Source organism: Giraffa tippelskirchi, chromosome 5 (assembly GCF_054371585.1).
Source record: "Giraffa tippelskirchi isolate mGirTip1 chromosome 5, T2T-mGirTip1v1.2.pri, whole genome shotgun sequence".
Lineage (NCBI taxonomy): Eukaryota > Metazoa > Chordata > Mammalia > Artiodactyla > Giraffidae > Giraffa > Giraffa tippelskirchi.
Genome location: NC_137279.1, coordinates 180,271,321 through 180,288,506, shown reverse-complemented (window position 1 = coordinate 180,288,506; position 17,186 = coordinate 180,271,321). Strand labels below are relative to the sequence as shown.

General features: G+C 46.1%; 1 protein-coding gene across 5 annotated transcripts; it reads left to right on the top strand.

The window, feature by feature from the left end:
* The first annotated feature begins 239 nt into the window (after positions 1–239).
* Positions 240–16,686, top strand: PPIE (peptidylprolyl isomerase E). Of its 5 annotated transcripts, none has more exons than XM_081492068.1 (10): positions 240–279; positions 1,278–1,376; positions 5,016–5,059; positions 5,535–5,561; positions 7,160–7,241; positions 8,106–8,206; positions 9,508–9,592; positions 14,790–14,975; positions 15,988–16,130; positions 16,314–16,686. In XM_081492068.1, the coding sequence occupies exons 1-10, from the start codon at positions 249–251 to the stop codon at positions 16,380–16,382; spliced, it is 867 nt and encodes a 288-aa protein (XP_081348194.1). In that variant the 5' UTR covers positions 240–248; the 3' UTR covers positions 16,383–16,686. The 5 variants fall into 5 exon arrangements, with proteins under 5 accessions (XP_081348194.1, XP_081348193.1, XP_081348197.1 ...); XM_081492067.1 differs by having other exon boundaries at positions 9,469–9,592; XM_081492071.1 differs by having other exon boundaries at positions 5,535–5,672; positions 9,469–9,592.
* Positions 16,687–17,186: the final 500 nt, after the last annotated feature.

Below are 17,186 nucleotides of genomic sequence, written 5' to 3'. Positions count from 1 at the left end.
ATTACTTGCGGACTCCTTCTGACTCCACAAGGGAGTGTGTTCCGCAGCAGGGAGCACCGGCAGAGCCGGAGCCGTGCGGATTCGGCCACCAAGATCCACCTACGCTGCGCTCTCGGCTCGACGGCGCCCAGAGGCCGGCTCGGGTTATGCCAGAGTGGGCGGGGTCTGCGATTGCCGTACGCGGGGGCGGAGCCTTTGGGAAGGGGCGGGCCGAACGCAGGCTTCCGGCGGAAGAGCGCGAGAGCAAGATGGCCACTACCAAGCGGGTGTTGTATGTGGGTGAGCAGCCTTGGGCGCTAGGCGGAGTGTGGGCGCACCGGGCCGCAAGTAGGTCGTGTCGTGGAGCTGGACAGGTCTCCGGACGCGGGAGGCGGCGAGCAGCTGTCTAGGTGGCATCTGTGGCGGTATTGCTTGGCTTCAGGGAGTGAGCCTGAGACGTAACTATGATTGCAACTCTCTTCGAAGCCCGCCAATCTCTAACAGGAACCTCTTCATCACCTGGGACCGGGGCAGTGGTTGGAGGAATCCTCGCGTCCGTTGATTTTACATTCACCGCAGCGATGGCTCAGCCCCCACTCTTTAGGGAAAAAGTTCCCAGGCTAGCCGGCTAAAATGAGAATAATCTCAATAGCACAGTTTGATGAGAGCTTTGGTGGGGACGGACACTGATGACATAGGCCTCGGTGTGGGGAGAAATGACACCTCCATCTGGAGAGGTGAAGTCAAGTTTTCAGGTTGCGATGACGCCGGAGATGAGCTGGAATTAGCCAGGTAGCGAAATAGGAGCAAGTGTGTTTACTGAAAAGGAGCAGCACGAGCAAAAGCCCAAAGGTGTAAAATAGCCTAACACTTGGAGGCGCATGTGTCGTGTTGCGGGGAAGCAAAGGGTAAGAGGCTGAAGAAGTGGGCAGGGCCTTGTGAACAGCCTTGTGTATAGTGCTAAGTTTCTACTTTATCCCGAGGATAAAGTACTTTAAGCAGAGGAGTGGTGAGTTAAAGCCTGTACGTTCCCAGGATGTTACTGATTGGCTTTGTGGAGGAAAAGGGAGGCAGTTATGAAGCTGTTGAGGGAATCTACGGGCTAGATGAACGTCTGAAAGGAGAGTGAAGAGTGTGCTTCATAAGTAAGTGTGAAGGAGCAAATTAGAGGGATATTTATCAACCCAAAGGACTGGATGGAAAGATCCCTTCCCTGGCAACGGCATGCTAATTTTACAGCAGGGACTTCTCAAGAGAATGGAGGACGGTAGCTCAGAAGGCATATGGTGTCTTTGCAGGTGGACTCGCAGAGGAGGTGGATGACAAAGTTCTCCATGCTGCTTTTATCCCTTTTGGAGACATCACGGATATCCAGATTCCTCTGGATTATGAAACAGGTGAGTCTTCTTAGTGTTTCTCATGCCCAGAATCCTCCTGCTAGGAAAGAGCTTAAAATTTTTGTAAGTCATATTACAGTACATTCTAAATATGCTTTGGGTGCGTGACAGTGGTCTTTATGCAGAAGGACTTTTCTGAGGCTTGTGGTTGTGAGCTGCAGTATGCTTTTCAGATCCCATACATTGCATGTAAAGTAAGACAAGCTTTTCAGTTAGCCAGTAGGAAGATTGGTTGCCAGCTACATGGAGATCTGTTGTTTCAAACTGCCTGCCAGGCACTCTCCTACACCTGCTGTCTTCTTGGCAGCTGTGCTGTTAAATATGGTAGCAGGAAAGCCCAGCTTCAACAATGGGGCCTCAGGTTCTTTGCACCTGGAGAACCTTTTCTTCAATTAGTATCACAGTTGCAGTTCAGTTTTCTATCTTAACCTTTGTTGTCATTTTTAAGATTGGAGTTTTAGGCCCAGCTCTAGAGTACACAACTAGTTTAGAAATCCCACTAAGGGATCAAAGGGAATTTTGGGAGACCCTATGAGTTAATTGATCACTCAAGAAAGCAGGCTTGCTTAGCAACAAAACCAAGCAGCCCTGCTTAACAACAGCACTATATAGCAGTGACACCTGCATTCTGCTGGTTGAGGTCAGTAAGTTAATGATCCCTTGGCCATGCTCCTGTGCACACACTAAAAACAAAAATATAGGGGAAAGATGACATTATACTGAAACCTGAGATGATTTACCATATTTTAGTATCTGTTCATGCCTTCTTGCTCATTTCCATAGCACCATGACAACCCCAGTGGGGCCATACAGGGTCAAAAACTCCCCTACCCAACTTGTAGGAAGAATTAATGATGGGAGACTCAAAGAATGAGGAAGAGGGTGGTCTTCTCCTTCTCACTTTTCCTTTAATTATAAAAGTATAGCCCAGGACTTCACTGGTGATCCGGTGGCTGGGAATCTACTTGCCAATGCAGGGAAGATTCCACTTGCCTCGTGGCAACTGAGGCAGTGCTCCATAACTACGGAGCTGTGCTCTAGAGCTTGTGCTCCACAACAAGAGATGCCACTGCAATGAGAAGCCCACGTACTAGAGAGTAGCCCCGACTCGCTACAACTGGAGAAAGCCTCCGTGCAGCAACAAAGACCCAGCACAGCCAAAAATAAATAAATAAGTAATTTTAAAAGTTAAAAAAAATTAAATTGTACCCCACTAAGTTCTTGTCTTACCCCACTAAGATGCTGTGAAAGCACTGCACTCAATATGCCAGCAAATTTGGAAAACTCAGCAGTGGCCACAGGACTGAAAAAGGTCAGTTTTCATTTCAATCTCAAAGGCAATGCCAAAGAATGCTCAAACTACCACACAATTGCACTCATCTCACACACTGGTAAAGTAATGCTTAAAATCCTCCAAACCAGGCTTCAGCAATATGTGAACCATGAACTTCCAGATGTTCAAGCTGGTTTTAGAAAAGGCAGAGGAACCAGAGATCAAATTGCCAACATCCGTTGGATCGTCGAAAAAGCAAGAGATTTCCAGAAAAACATCTATTTCTGCTTTCTTGATTATGCCAAAGCCTTTGACTGTGTGGATCACAATAAACTGGAAAATTCTGAAAGAGATGGGAATACCAGACCACCTGACCTGTCTCTTGAGAAACCTGTATGCAGGTCAGGAAGCAACAGTTAGAACTGGACATGGAACAACAGACTGTTTCCAAATAGGAAAAGGAGTATGTCACGGCTGTATATTGTCACCCTGCTTATGTAACTTACATGCAGAGTACATCATGAGAAATGCTGGGCTGGATGAAGCACAAGCTGGAATCAAGATTTTCAGGAGAAGTATCAATAACCTCAGATATGCAGGTGACACCACCCTTATGGCAGAAAGCAAAGAAGACCTAAAGAGCCTTTTGATGAAAGTGGAAGAGGAGAGTGAAAAAGTTGGCTTAAAGCTCAACATTCAGAAAACTAAGATCATGGCATCCGGTCCCATCACTTCATGGCAAATAGATGGGGAAACAGTAGAAACAATGAGAGACTTTATTTTGCAGGGCTCCAAAATCAATGTTGATGGTGACTGCAGCCATGAAATTAAAAGACGCTTACTCCTTGGAAGGAAAGTTATGACCAACCTAGACAGCATATTAAAAAGCAGAGACATTATCTTTGTCAGCAAAGGTCCATCTAGTCAAGGCTATGGTTTTTCTAGTAGTCATGTATGGATGTGAGAGTTGGACTATAAAGAAAGCTGAGCGCCGAAGAATTGATGCTCTTGAACTGTGTGTTGGAGAAAACTTGAGAGTCCCTTGGACTGCAAGGAGATCCAACCAGTCCATCCTAAAGGAGATCAGTCCTGGGTGTTCATTGGAAGGACTGATGTTGAAGCTGAAACTCCAGTACTTTGGCCACCTCATGCAAAGAGCTGATTCATTTGAAAAGACCCTGATGCTAAGAATGATTGAAGGCAGGAGAAGAAGGGGACAACAGAGGATGAGATGGTTGGATGGCTTCACTGACTCAATGGACATGGGTTTGGGTGGACTCCGGGAGTTGATGATGGACAGGGAGGCCTGGCATGCTGCGGTTCATGGGGTCACAAAGAGTCGGACACAACTGAGCGACTGAACTGAAGTTCTTGTCACAGCACCCTCATGCATGCCTCCTTTCGTCTCTCATAAGCGTCATATACTATTAAATGACTCTTCTGTGTCACTTTGCCTCTCAGTGAATTCTTTTCGCGAGGAGACAAAAGAACCTCAGCTTCATTAAGTCCTGAGATTGTTTTGTGGTGTTAGCAATCTATGCTGTGCTGAGTCCTGAGACGAGTTGTGTGGCTTCAGCACTATCATCAATCTTGTATATGGATTTAACCTCCCTGGGACCTTTATATGTATGGAAACGATAAGGTTATGTTGACTCTGTAAGATTAATTAGTTACTTAAACTAATGCTGTTGTGCACTTGGCCTTTCTATTTAGCGTTGGTTAGATTAGCATTTTGCTGAGGATCAAGACTGAGCATCCTTACCCAGGTTTTAGGATTCATGACTTATGCACAGTTGATGTTCAGAATGTATGCTTGGAATGAATGATTGATAGGTTAAATGACTTCCTTTTTCTAGCTACCTTGCATGCAAAGGTTAAGATTTGATTTGGCTTTGGTAAAGAATGCTGCTTTTAAAGATTAAAAGTATAGTTCATTAATTAGTTATGTTCACTAAAAATGGGCTTCCCTGGTGGCTCAGACAGTAAAGAATTCGCCTGCAATGCGACAGCCTGGGTTTGATCCTTGTGTTGGGAAGATCCCCTGGATAAGGCAAAGGCTACCCACTCCAGTATTCTGGCCTGGAGAATTCCATGGACAGAGGAGCCTGGCAGGCTACAGTCCATGGGTTCACAAAGAGGTGGACATGACTGAGTGACTTTCACTCACTAGAAAACAGTTTAATATTACTTGAAATGTTATTTGAACTAGAAAGAATCAGAGTAGGATTCCTTCTTCCTAAATAGTGCTGGTGTAGAATTTCTAGTATATGGATAAGACATGCTACTGACTTCACTTTCTTTGTGACCACCTGCTTCTTCCCATTGCCCAACATGATAATTACTTGATTTTGTTTGCCTTTTTTCAGAAAAGCACCGAGGATTTGCTTTTGTTGAATTTGAATTGGCAGAGGTGAGAAAATTCTGTTATCTGTGTTAAGTCTTTGGCTTGTTATTATTGTTACTGATTACAAAGGGAGCTGTTCTTCATTTGGGGTTGGGTTTTTGGGCCTCATGCTGATGCTTCCAGAGCGATGAGAAACACTGTTTGAAGGAAAGCTGCCTGCACTTAATGAAACCACGGGCCGTGATTAACATCGCAGACCTGCCAGGTCTTGCCCCTCTTGCTCTGCAGAACTCCTGCAGCCCTGCTCATTGAGCCTCTTCGCCTGGTAGCACTGCTGATACTTTGTCTTCCACTAAATGGCAAATAGCTGAAGTCAGCCAGGAAGTGCACTTTGTTAGACACGTACAACCTGGGTGAGGAAGAAAAAGAGACCTTTTTCTGTTGGATTGTTTTTTTGTTGTCATTTTACCAAGTATGTGTTTAGACACTACAAGAAGCATTTGACTGCAGACGTAAATTTGTACCTCGTCTTTTTTGGCAGGATGCTGCGGCAGCTATTGACAACATGGTAAGGCTGGGAATCCTGCTTCTTACAGAAGTGGCTTTTTGGTGGTACAGAGGGCACTTAGTTCTACATTGGGTTTGCTAAACCTCCAAAGTTACAAGATTGCATGAGGAAGTACGTACAGATTGTCATCATGTGAAAATATTCACTGTGGGTTGATCACTTATAAAATTGTCCTTTCTCAAATATCTTTCTCCATTTGATAATAATGTAAAGGCTAACCATCCTTGTTGACCAGTCTCTCACTGGCTGCCTGTGTCTAGGATAGGAAATTGCAAGCAATGCAAAGTGATTGCACAATGAAATTGCATATTTTACAAAAGAGGCAGGGTTTCATAAATTGAGAAGAGAAATTTGACAAGGATAATGATAGGATGTGCTGCTGATCCAAGTGATTGGGGCAGCCTGGAGATCTCCTTGGGGCAATGGTGCAGCTCTTGAGTCTGTGTTCCCTCTTCAGGATACTTAGGATTTTCACATCAGATAAAGGCAAAGATAATCATACTGTTGATAGGATTTTATTGGAAAAAATACTGCAGATGTATCAAAATCCATTATATCTCTGTTCTTCAAATTAGGCCATAGTTTAAAAGCTGAATTTTAACTATAAGAAATTTATTTTCATTAATTTTACTTTCATCACAGTACATTCCCATTTTTTTCCCCCTTCACATTTTACCAGGAAATTTTATTCACTGCTATTAAGTGATTTCACATTGAGTGACCTTTCCTGGTACCAGTTATCTTAGGGTAATAAGGCTTTCCTTAATTCCTGTTCTGTTTCCCATTCATCAAATGTTTTCCTCAGTTCTCAAAGCGAGATCACTTCTCATTGCTTAAGGCTCACCTCGACTTTTGAAAATGAACTCAGGTACTTGGAAATTGCATTTATCCTTGTAATTTCAGAGTGTTCCAAACACAGCGTCACTTTTGTTAGCACAGGTCATTACTAGTATTGAAAGGAAGGAGGTCAGATACTACTGCATATAAACTAGATATACAACGGGGTCCTACTGTGTAGCACAGGGAACCTGTTATTCAATATCTTGTAATAACCTATAATGGAGAAGAATCTGACAAAGGAGATACATATATATATATAAAATATATAACTGAGTCAGTCTACTGTATACCCAAAACATTGTAAATCAACTATGCTTCAATTTTAAAAAAGAAAGGGACTTCCCTGGTGGCCCAGTGGTTAAGAATCTGCCTTGCAATGCAGAGGATGCAGGTTCAATCCCTGGTCAAGGAACTAAGATCCCACATTCTATAGAATAACTAAGCCTGTACTGCAGCTAGAGAGTCCATGGGCCACAACAAAGACCTCATGTGCTGCAACTAAGACTCAATGCAGCCAAATAAGGAAATAATAAATTTGAAAGAAAGAAAAGAGAAAGGAACTGTATGATGGCTCCCAGGAGGAAATTCTTTACAGCCCACAGGCTGCTTTGTGGCAGGTACATAACTTGCTGTTAGAGGCTCAGGGATTAAGGGAGAACAAATCATGAGCTTGTCCCAGATGTATCAGAAGTACATGGAAAGCGTCTGACTTTCTTTTAACCTAACAGTTTAAGCAACTGGATTTTCACACTTTTCAGAATGAATCTGAGCTCTTTGGACGGACAATTCGTGTCAATTTGGCAAAACCCATGAGGATTAAGGAAGGCTCTTCCAGACCAGGTGAGTGGGAGCAATACAGATGCTCTCCAGTTTGGCCTTGATTGCCTTCCTGTCCCAGTTTTCTTGAAAGTAGGCGCTGAATGCCTCTCCGGCGGACAGGAGTGGAGGATGGTTTACATTGGCAAAGGACCTGTGCCACCTTTGTGGGAAGTAAAGAGTGTGAGCTCAGCCACGCCAGGGTAATTGTTTCTTATATGAGAGAAGCCATGCCTGATCTCTCATCTGTCCCAGTTTTCTCAACACTTCTGGCAGGTTCCATCGGGGCCTAGGACTGTCAAGGGCTGCAATTTCCCTGGGGTATAGCCTTTTCACATAGCCCTGCTGAGAGCTTGGAGAAGGAAATCCCATGGATGGAGGAGCCTGGTAGGCTGCAGTCCATGGGGTCGCTAAGAGTCGGACTTGACTGAGCAACTTCACTTTCACTTTTCCCTTTCATGCACTGGAGAAGGAAATGGCAACCCACTCCAGTATTCTTGCCTGGAGAATCCCAGGGATGGGAGAGCCTGGTGGGCTGCCGTCTTTGGGGTCGCACAGAGTCGGACACGACTGACGCAACTTAGCAGCAGCAGCAGCAGCCAGTATTCTTACCTGGAGCATCCCATGAGCAGAGGAGCCTGGCAGGCTACAGTCCGTGGGGTCGCAAAGAGTCAGACACGACTGAGCGACTAACACACACTAGAGCTGGGCTTCAGGGCTGGCAGTCTCTAAAAGATGGGAACTTGCCTGACACGTGTGACTTTCCAAAGTGGAGGCCTCTGGCTAAGAGGGCCACAGAGTATGTTCTGCTTCACTGACCAGAGCAGCTACTTAGTAGCTGGCTGATGGCTTGAATTTGTTCTCATCTGCTTGCTTCTTTCCTTTCAGTATGGTCTGATGATGACTGGTTGAAGAAGTTTTCTGGGAAGACGCTTGAGGAGAACAAAGAGGAGGAGGGGTCAGAGCCCCCCAAAGTGGAAACACAGGAGGTGAGATTGCAGGCTGGCATTTCCCCCCAGAAGACTTTGGGTTTTTTTAAGTTTTTATGGAAATCTGCAAATGTATATACAAAAGCAGAGAGAATGAAAAGTGAACTTACAGTGTTTTGGTGGGGGTTGGTAGTGAACTGAAGAGAAGCTTTAGGCCTCTCGTCCTTGTGCTCTGCATGAGGAGCTTCTCAGCTCTGCTGGGTTCTGTTCTGTGATTGTTACTGACAAGGAGGAATCTTGAGGTGAGGAAGGGCAGTGAGTGGGCCTCTGCACCCTCCTTGTCAGTCTCCCTCCTTCACGCAAATGTTGGGCTCACCGTCTTCCTGTCCTGATGGAGGGGAGGCAGGGCAGGGTGGGGGTACCTTCCCTGCAGTCTGGGCACAGGTTTGAGGTCCTCCCTTCCAGGGAACCAGCCTTGGCACTTTCTTCTGATTCTCAGTGCACCTCTCTAACCATTGCCTCTCCGGCTGCCCCTCCCCCTTGTAATTGGTGTTCTGGGTTTCTTTCTTGACTTGTGGTCTCTCTCCCCTCTCTGCCAAAACAGCAGCAGTCACTCTGATCTTTCACGGCCTCTCCTGAGCTGTTGGACTCTCCTGGCCTCTGTTTCTAGTCCTGAGCTTCAGAGTTTCTACTGCAAGGCTCCCCCTCCCTCCTCTAATCTTGTTCTTCCTGTGTTCTCCAACTCACTAACTTGCCACTTTCCATCCACATTGATGCAAGCAGGAAATACAGACGCTAAGCAGAGCGCCTAAGTGGAGTATAAAGCAAGGTGCCGGCCACCTCCATTGTGAGCACTTCGGTGCCCCTGGCTTCCGTTGCAGCCAGCCTGTGCACACGCAGGGCTACGCACAGAGGGAGGGGATGGTGTTACAGGAATGGGTCCGTTTAACTGGATTAAGGTGGGTGACCTTGAGCTGGGGTTTGAAGGTGCTGCAAGTTGTCTGTTTGGGGCCAGAAAAGTGTTGTTTGTGACCACAGGGGAGGGTAAAGGTGAGGCAGCCTGATGTGTCTGAGGGAGTGTGATGAGATGACATGCCTGCAGGGTGGGGCTCCAGGGAGACGGTGCTGAAGTCTCCTGTCACTGGATGTCCAGCTGGGGCCATGGCCGTGGCCTTCACCTTCTGCAGCCCCAAGGCCTTCCCTGTCGTCACCCTGTTCAGTTTACTCACTGTAGTTGGGTTCTGAGGTGTGTTCATTCACACTCGCTCTCCTAGTTGGGGAGTCAGGGCGTTCTCTAACCTGGCTATTTCTCCTGCATCTAGGGAGAGCCCGCTGTAAAAAAGGCCCGGTCAAACCCTCAGGTGTACATGGACATCAAGATTGGGAACAAGCCAGCTGGCCGCATCCAAATGCTCCTGCGTTCAGATGTCGTGCCCATGACAGCAGGTGAGCAGTTTTTTTCTTTAATACGAGTGAATGTGTATTCATGGTTGTTTTTGTTTTTTTTTTAAGTACACATACACTCCAACAGTATTGAAGGCAATAAATTGAAAACCTGAGTCTTTGTTCCTTCTCCACATATAATCATACTCTTCAGAAGTAACTACCAATAACTAACAACTTCTTGAATATTTTTCATTTTGTTAAATACTGAATTCTGTTTATTCTTCTTTTCATCTGAATTTTGTCATGTAGACATCTAGTGTTTGTTTTGAAAAACACAGCAGTGCCTCCGTGCGGCCCTCCCGCCCTGCCGCCATCCCCCACCACCGTTGGCTGCTTCTCAGAGGCAGCCAGTTTCAACTCTTAGCTGATTCTTTTGGTTTTAAACCTCCATGTTTGTAGATAACAGATGTATATTGCTACTTTCTGGGGTTTTTTTGTGTGTTTTGTTATAATGACTTTTCATTTTAGACATCTATTGACTTCCCACTTGAGAAGATAAGGAATTAGCTTTTTAAATCGGCTTCCCAGCTCCTTCATCCTTATGTTGTTACCATAATTTTGGTTAGGTCACGGGTTATTCTGACTATGTAAGCATCATACCGTGAGAGCTTCTTTTCATACACAGCACTTTGTTTCCCCTGGAATTCATAATTATCTTGTTTTCACATTTGCTTGGTATTCTCTACATATCGTAGAAGGCAATGGCACCCCACTCCAGTGCTCTTGCCTGGAAAATCCCATGGATGGAGGAGCCTGGTAGGCTGTATGTAGTCCATGAGGTCGCTAAGAGTCGGACACGACTGAGCGACTTCACTTTCACTTTTCCCTTTCATGCACTGGAGAAGGAAATGGCAACCCACTCCAGTGTTCTTGCCTGGAGAATCCCAGGGATGGCGGAGCCTGGTGGGCTGCCATCTGTGGGGTCGCACAGAGTCGGACACGACTAAGGTGACTCAGCAGTAGCAGTAGCTGTACATGTATTCCTGAGCTTTCCCAAATTTTCCTGCTTGTATAAATCTCCATCATGTTCAAACATGTCAGATATTTTGTCAGTTTCACTTATTTCCCCCTAGAGCCCTCTGACCTCCCCTGGAATGGACCAGTTGCCTTCCAGGCCCATCTCATAGCTTTTGTCTTAGAATCTCCTGCTTTTGCTTCCTGTGTTGGGACCTCTGTTGTCTTTTTTGATCTATTCCCTCATTTTGGTAGAGAACATAATTCTGTAGCTTCTGGTGAAAAGAGCTTGAAGGGTCAGGTTTTTGAGACTGATGTGTGGAAATTTCTACTTTCCCACCAATGGCACCCCACTCCAGTACTCTTGCCTGGAGAATCCCGTGGATGAAGGAGCCTGGTAGGCTGCAGTTCACGGGGTCGCTGAGAGTCTGACACGACTGAGCGACTTCACTTTCACGCATTGGAGAAGGAAATGGCATCCCACTCCAGTATTCTTGCCTGGAGAATCCCAGGGACGGGGGAGCCTGGTGGGCTCCCATCTGTGGGGTCGCACAGAGTCAGACACGACTGAAGCGACTTAGCAGCGGCAGCACCTGATAGTTTGGATGTAGAATTCTAGAGAAGTCTAATGTCATTCTGATTCTTGGTCCTTTATACAAAACCTTTTTTTTCTGTTGAGCTGAGCTGTCCCAATATGGTAGTCACTGTCCACATGTGACTCTTTAAGCTTAAATTAATTCAAGTTAAATAAAATTAAAATTCACTTCTTCAGTGATTCAGATGCTTAAAAGCTGTTCGATAACACTGGTCTAGAGGCTTGGAGGGGCTCTGTATCCTGTGTTCTGAAATACTGTCCCCTTGGAGTAGATCTCTTTCCATCCATCCTGCTAGATATTCAGTGGGCCCTACTGTATTGGTTTCTCTTGCAGCTGCAACAAATTATCACAGACTTAGCAGCTTACAAGAACATGAATTTATTGTCTTAACTGTTCTGAAGGCCAGAAGTCCAACACAGGCTAAAGGAAGATGGTGGCTGGGTTACCATATTCCTTACTTGAAGCTCTATGGGTAGATCTGTTTCCAGAGACAGTCAGCTTGGTGACAGGATTCAGTTTCCTGCATCTGTAGATGAAGGTACCCATTTCCTTGCTAGCTGCCAGCTGAGGGCTAGTCCCAGCTTCCAGAGGCTTGTGGCTCCCTTCCTTTATCATCACAGCCAGCAGTGATTGATCCAGTCCCTCTCACGTTTTCAATCGCCTGCCTCCTTTTCCATCCACTTCTTTTTTTTGGGTGGGTTGTGGGGGAGATGGAGTATAATTGCTTTACAATGTTTTGTTAGTTTTTGCTGTACAACAGTCCATCCACTTCTAACTCTCTCTTTCTGCCTTTAGCTGGGAAAGGTTCTCTGGTTATAGACTTGAGATTATACTAGGCCCACTGAGGTAATCTAGGCCACTCTTCCCATCTCAGTGTCTGTAACCTTAATCACATCTGCACAGTACCTTCTGCTGTGAGCAGCATATTCTCAGGTTCCAGAAATTGGGACATGGACATCTTTCGGGAGCCATTATCCTACATACCACACCCATCAATTAGGACAGTCCTATCTTTTGAAAAATTTTCCTTGAATTATTTCTTTACTGTTATCTCTTCTGATTTTTCTCTACGCATATTCTAGAACCTTTCTAAATGTTCTTTTTCATAACATCTTGTGCTTATTTCATGCATGTACTATCATTTCTTCTTGGGAGATTAGTATACTAAAATTTCTTTTTCCTATACAGCTTATATTTGAAATCACTTTTTTCAGGTTTTTTTTTTTTTTTCTTTGTTTGTTATTGATCTGTTTGCTTGTTTCAATCTTTGCTTTTCACATTAGATGCCTTCCTCATATGTAAGACTAGGGTCCTTAAAATCTGCTTGGAAACTCCCTGGACATTGGTAAGGCTTGCTGACTGAGGCTTCCTCTATGAGGTGATTCTGTCTTTCTGTTGGACCCTGGATAGCAGTATCCCTGAGTTATAGTCTCTTGGACAGAGCAGAGGCCACAGAGAAGACTCTAGTCTCTTTGCTAATGGTCCTGTGTCCAGTTGTTTGCCATCATGGAGGGTGGGAGGTTGTGGGAGCAGTATATGAACTTCACTAAATCTCCATTTGTCATCATGGTACCTCAACCCTCAGGTATGTGTAGAGCATCCCAGACCAAAGACCCTCTGCTTTAACCGGCTGGAGGGTAGACCTCCCACCAGCAGCCAGGGCTAGGGAAGAGAAAGGATCTGGGGGCTAGCTACTTTTTTAAATGAGCTTTCAACCAGACTTACTGCTTTTAGAACCATCTTCATCCTTGTCACTGAGTTTTTGGAATTTCTGCAGCAGAAATCAAATTGCTTCTTGGCTGTGTCAGCTTAAGCTTCAGCTTTGTTAGGTCTGCTCTGTCAGTTATGGTTCCTCTGTCTTCTAGGTTCCAAAGATTTTTGTTGCTGTTGTCTCTTCTTTCGCTCCTTTTTAGGGGATGGTCATTTTATCCATTTTTTAAGTGTACGATTTACTGGCATTAATTGCATTCACAATGTTGTACAACCATCACCACTGCTGTCTACTCTCAAAACTTTTGCACCAACCCTAATAGAAACTATACAGTCCATGGAATTCTCCAGGCCAGAATACTGGAGTGGGTAGCCTTTCTCTTCTCCAGGGGATCTTCCCAATCCAGGGATCGAACCCAGGTCTCCCACATTGCAGGTGGATTCTTTACTGTCTAAGCCACCAGGGAAGCTCAAGAATCCTGGAGTGGTAGCCTATCCCTTCTCCAGTGGATCTTCCTGACCCAAAAATCGAACCGGAGTCTCCTGCATTGCAGGCGGATTCTTCACCAGCTGAGCTACCAGGGAAGCCCAATAGAAACTCAGGACTTGTTATACAGTCACTCCCCTTTCTCCTCTACTCCCAGCCTCTGGTAATTGCTAATCTACTTTCTGTCTGTCTGAATTTACTATTCTAGACATTTCATATAAATGGAGTCATAACAGTAGTTGTCCTTTTATGTCTGACTTATTTCACTTAGCATTGTGTTTTCAGGGGTCATTTAGGTATCAGCATGGCTGGGTAATATTTCATTGTCTTGGATAGTCCACAGTTTGTTTCTCTACTCATTTGTCGATGGATACTTGAACACTGGTTCCACTTTACAGTTATTATGAATAATGATACTGTGAACATTTCTGTACAAATAAGTATTTAAATCCCTGTTTTCAATTATTTTGGGTGCCTCCCTAAGACTGGAAATGCTGGATCACACGGTAATTCTAGTTTGACTTTCTGAGGAACTACCAAATTACTTCTACAGTGGCTGCACCACTTTCCATTCTTATAAGCGTTCTAGTTTCTTCACATCCTCACTTGTTTTCTGTTTATCATAGCCATCCTAATAGTTGTGAAGTGGGATCTCATTGTGGTTTTGATTTGTATTTCCCTAATGACTAATGACGTGAAGCATCTTTTCATGTGCTTAGGGATAGGGGCCATTTGTGTATCTTCTTTGAGGAAATGTCTGTACAAGTCTTTTGCGTATTTACTTACTAGGTTGGTTTTTTGTTGTTAATTTATAGGAGTTCATTGTATATTCTGGATATTAAACACTTAAGAGAGATGATTTGCAAATATTTTCTTCCATTCCCTGAGTTGCCTTTTCATTTTGTTGACAGTGTCTGTCCTCTGATGTCCAGAAGTTTTTCATTTTGATGAAGTCTCATTTGCCAATTTTTTCTTTTGTTACTTATACTTTCAGTGTCGCAGTTTAGACATTGCCAAGTGCAAAGTCACCAAGACTTGACCTGTGTTTTTCTCTAAGATCCTGTTTGGTTTTTCTTTTTAAAAATTGCTTTACCACCAGTTTAGGGTGGAGCAGATCTAGAATGCACGTTTTCACTCCTTCTTTAACTAGAATTCCTTCTAATCCTTTAAGATAATCAGTATCTCAAAGGTTTATAATGAACATATCATGTTTTGAAATGAAAATATGAACATTAAACAAATATAACATAGTTTTTCAGAGTCTAATTAGAGATCTCGTTTGGCTTTTTTTCACCATGCCCCCGAGGCATGTGGGATCTTAGTTCCCCAACCTGGGATCGAACCAGTGCTCCTTCTTTGGAAGCATGGAATCTTAACCACTGGATCACCAAGGAAGTCCTCCCATTGGTTTGTTTTTTAACTCAGACACCTTTTCCTTTCTCGGCCCCAGAGAATTTCCGCTGCCTGTGCACGCACGAGAAGGGCTTTGGCTTCAAGGGCAGCAGCTTCCACCGCATCATCCCCCAGTTCATGTGCCAGGGCGGTGATTTCACCAACCACAACGGCACCGGGGGCAAGTCCATCTACGGGAAGAAGTTTGACGATGAAAACTTTATCCTCAAACACACGGGACCAGGTGGGATCCGATTGGTGGATGATGGTCAGTGGGCTGGGCTGGGGCAGGATGACTACGCAGGGGTGGGTAACAGGCTGCGGTTCTGGTCTCCTCCAGACCCCCACCCAGGGAACAGAGGAGAGGCGTTTGGCCTGGCTGGAGCGGAGCGAGCTTGTTTCCATCTGAGTGCTGCCTGTTCCCCTACCGTGTCCACAACTGTGGGGGTAGCTTAAATTTTGTGGTCAGCCATTGTAAGCCTGCTCTTCTTCCCTCAACCCCGCTGCCAGCTTCTCTCTGTCAGACTCTCTAGTAAAAAATTTCAGTGGTTGGTTCCCTAGCAACTAGGAAAAATACAGACCTGCACCGATATTTAAGACTGCAGTTCTTTAGGGGGCCCTCGGCAGCCGCACTAGACAGAACTCCCTAGTTCATGCTCAGTCCTGGTCAGAGACGACAGTTGCCTCCTTCACTCCCGAAACCTCCACTTCACCCTCTGCCCCAGCTGATGGTTGGCCTCCTGCATCTGTCCACACCTGCCTGCGCCGACTTCCCCGCCAAGTACAGGGGCTGAGCCACCTCCCCTCTGCTCGTGATCCGGACCCTCCCCACCCCTTGCCCTTCAGGACCTGGTTCTGCATTCATGCCTCCCCTCCTACCCCGCTGCCTCGTGTAATGCCCGTCCCCTGCTCTGCCCAATCAGCCCATTAGCACAAAAGCACATGGTGTCGATCTTTTCTTTGACTCATGTTCCCCTTCAGCTATCACCCATGCTTCTGGTCCCCTTTTTCACCGAAACGTCTTGAAAAAGTTACCTAGACTCCCTGCCTTTGGTTCTCTCTGTCCCCCTCTAGACAGACTTCAAGCACCACTGGTCCACTGCAGCCACTCTTCTCCATCCGGCCCATAGTCAGCTCCTGGTCCTTGTCCCATTCACTCTCCCATCTGCAGGTGCAGAGGCAGCATCTGCACGCCCCCTCCACTCCCAGGACCACCAGCAGGGTCGGGGGAGCTGACGGGTGCTTCTCTCCCCCAGGCCTCCTCTCCATGGCCAACTCCGGCCCAAACACCAATGGCTCCCAGTTCTTCCTGACATGTGACAAGACAGATTGGCTGGACGGCAAGCATGTAGTGTTTGGGGAGATCACGGATGGCCTGGATGTCTTGCGGCAGATTGAGGTGGGTGGCTGCCGGGGCCCGTGGGGCACAGCCATGAATGTGGGAGAGCTGAATCGGGGCCTGGAGAGAGACCACAACAAGCTGCTGTTGTTGGGTGGGGTGGGCAGAGGGGCTGGTATCCCTGAGCCACCCTTACTCTCCACCCTCCTTCCCCTGATTCCCTCTTCTGTTCGGCCCGCAAAGGCCCAAGGCAGCAAGGACGGGAAACCCAAGCAGAAGGTGATCATCTCCGACTGTGGGGAGTACGTGTGAGAGGGGAGCTGCCAACCCGGGGAACCGGCACCCGAGGTGTCCTGTTGGCAACAAGCAGGGCTTCGTGTCCTGGCCCTTCCTCGGGGTCAGCGTGGGGCAGCTCCTCTGCAGGCACAGCCTGCGCCGCCTCTGATCTTCTTCAGGTGTGGCCTTGGGCCCGGGGCCATCCTCCCCACCGTGGACAGCTGTGCACGGTCTTTCCAGGCCTTTGCCGGCCTTTCAAGGCCTTTGCCACCAGGCTTCTGGGCTCACCTGTGTGACTCCTGGACATTTTCTTCTGGTAAAATAAATCCTAGTTTTTGTACTACTGCCTCCAGCTAGTTCCTGGGAGTTGTCAGACGTCGCCTATAAAGCTAAACTGTCCCCCGAGACGGGTGGGTGAAGGAATAGGGCATAATCTCTTCCCCACAACTTTTCTTTTCTTCCCTTGGACAATTCCCTGAGATGCTGGGTGATATATCTTCAGGCCAGATACCCTTGTCAGACCACTGTCAAGACCGTGGGCATCAAAGACAGTGGAAAAATTCCTGTCTTCAGTGACTCCACTCCCATATCACACTGCCAGCCTCAGAGCCAGTGAGTGTATTGCTCAGTCTCCATGATGCCATTGGTTATTTGCTCACTTTCATTCTACAGATTTTTTTAAAATGATACTTTATTACTCACAGTGCCTTCTCCATGCTAGGTAGTATACCTGTTTGTCAGGAGACAAGAGGTTAGCAAACCCTTTCGTTCTAATCCAGCCCACTACCTGGTTTTATGAGTAAAGTTTTATTGGAACACAGTCATAGCCATTGGTTTACA

Excerpts from the sequence above, each read along its gene's own strand:
- PPIE (XM_081492067.1), top strand. The coding sequence starts at position 249 with ATGGCCACTACCAAGCGGGTGTTGTATGTGG. Across the intron at positions 280-1,277 it reads CAAGCGGGTGTTGTATGTGG|GTGGACTCGCAGAGGAGGTG; the intron begins GTGAGCAGCCTT and ends GTGTCTTTGCAG. Across the intron at positions 5,060-5,534 it reads TTGAATTTGAATTGGCAGAG|GATGCTGCGGCAGCTATTGA; the intron begins GTGAGAAAATTC and ends CTTTTTTGGCAG.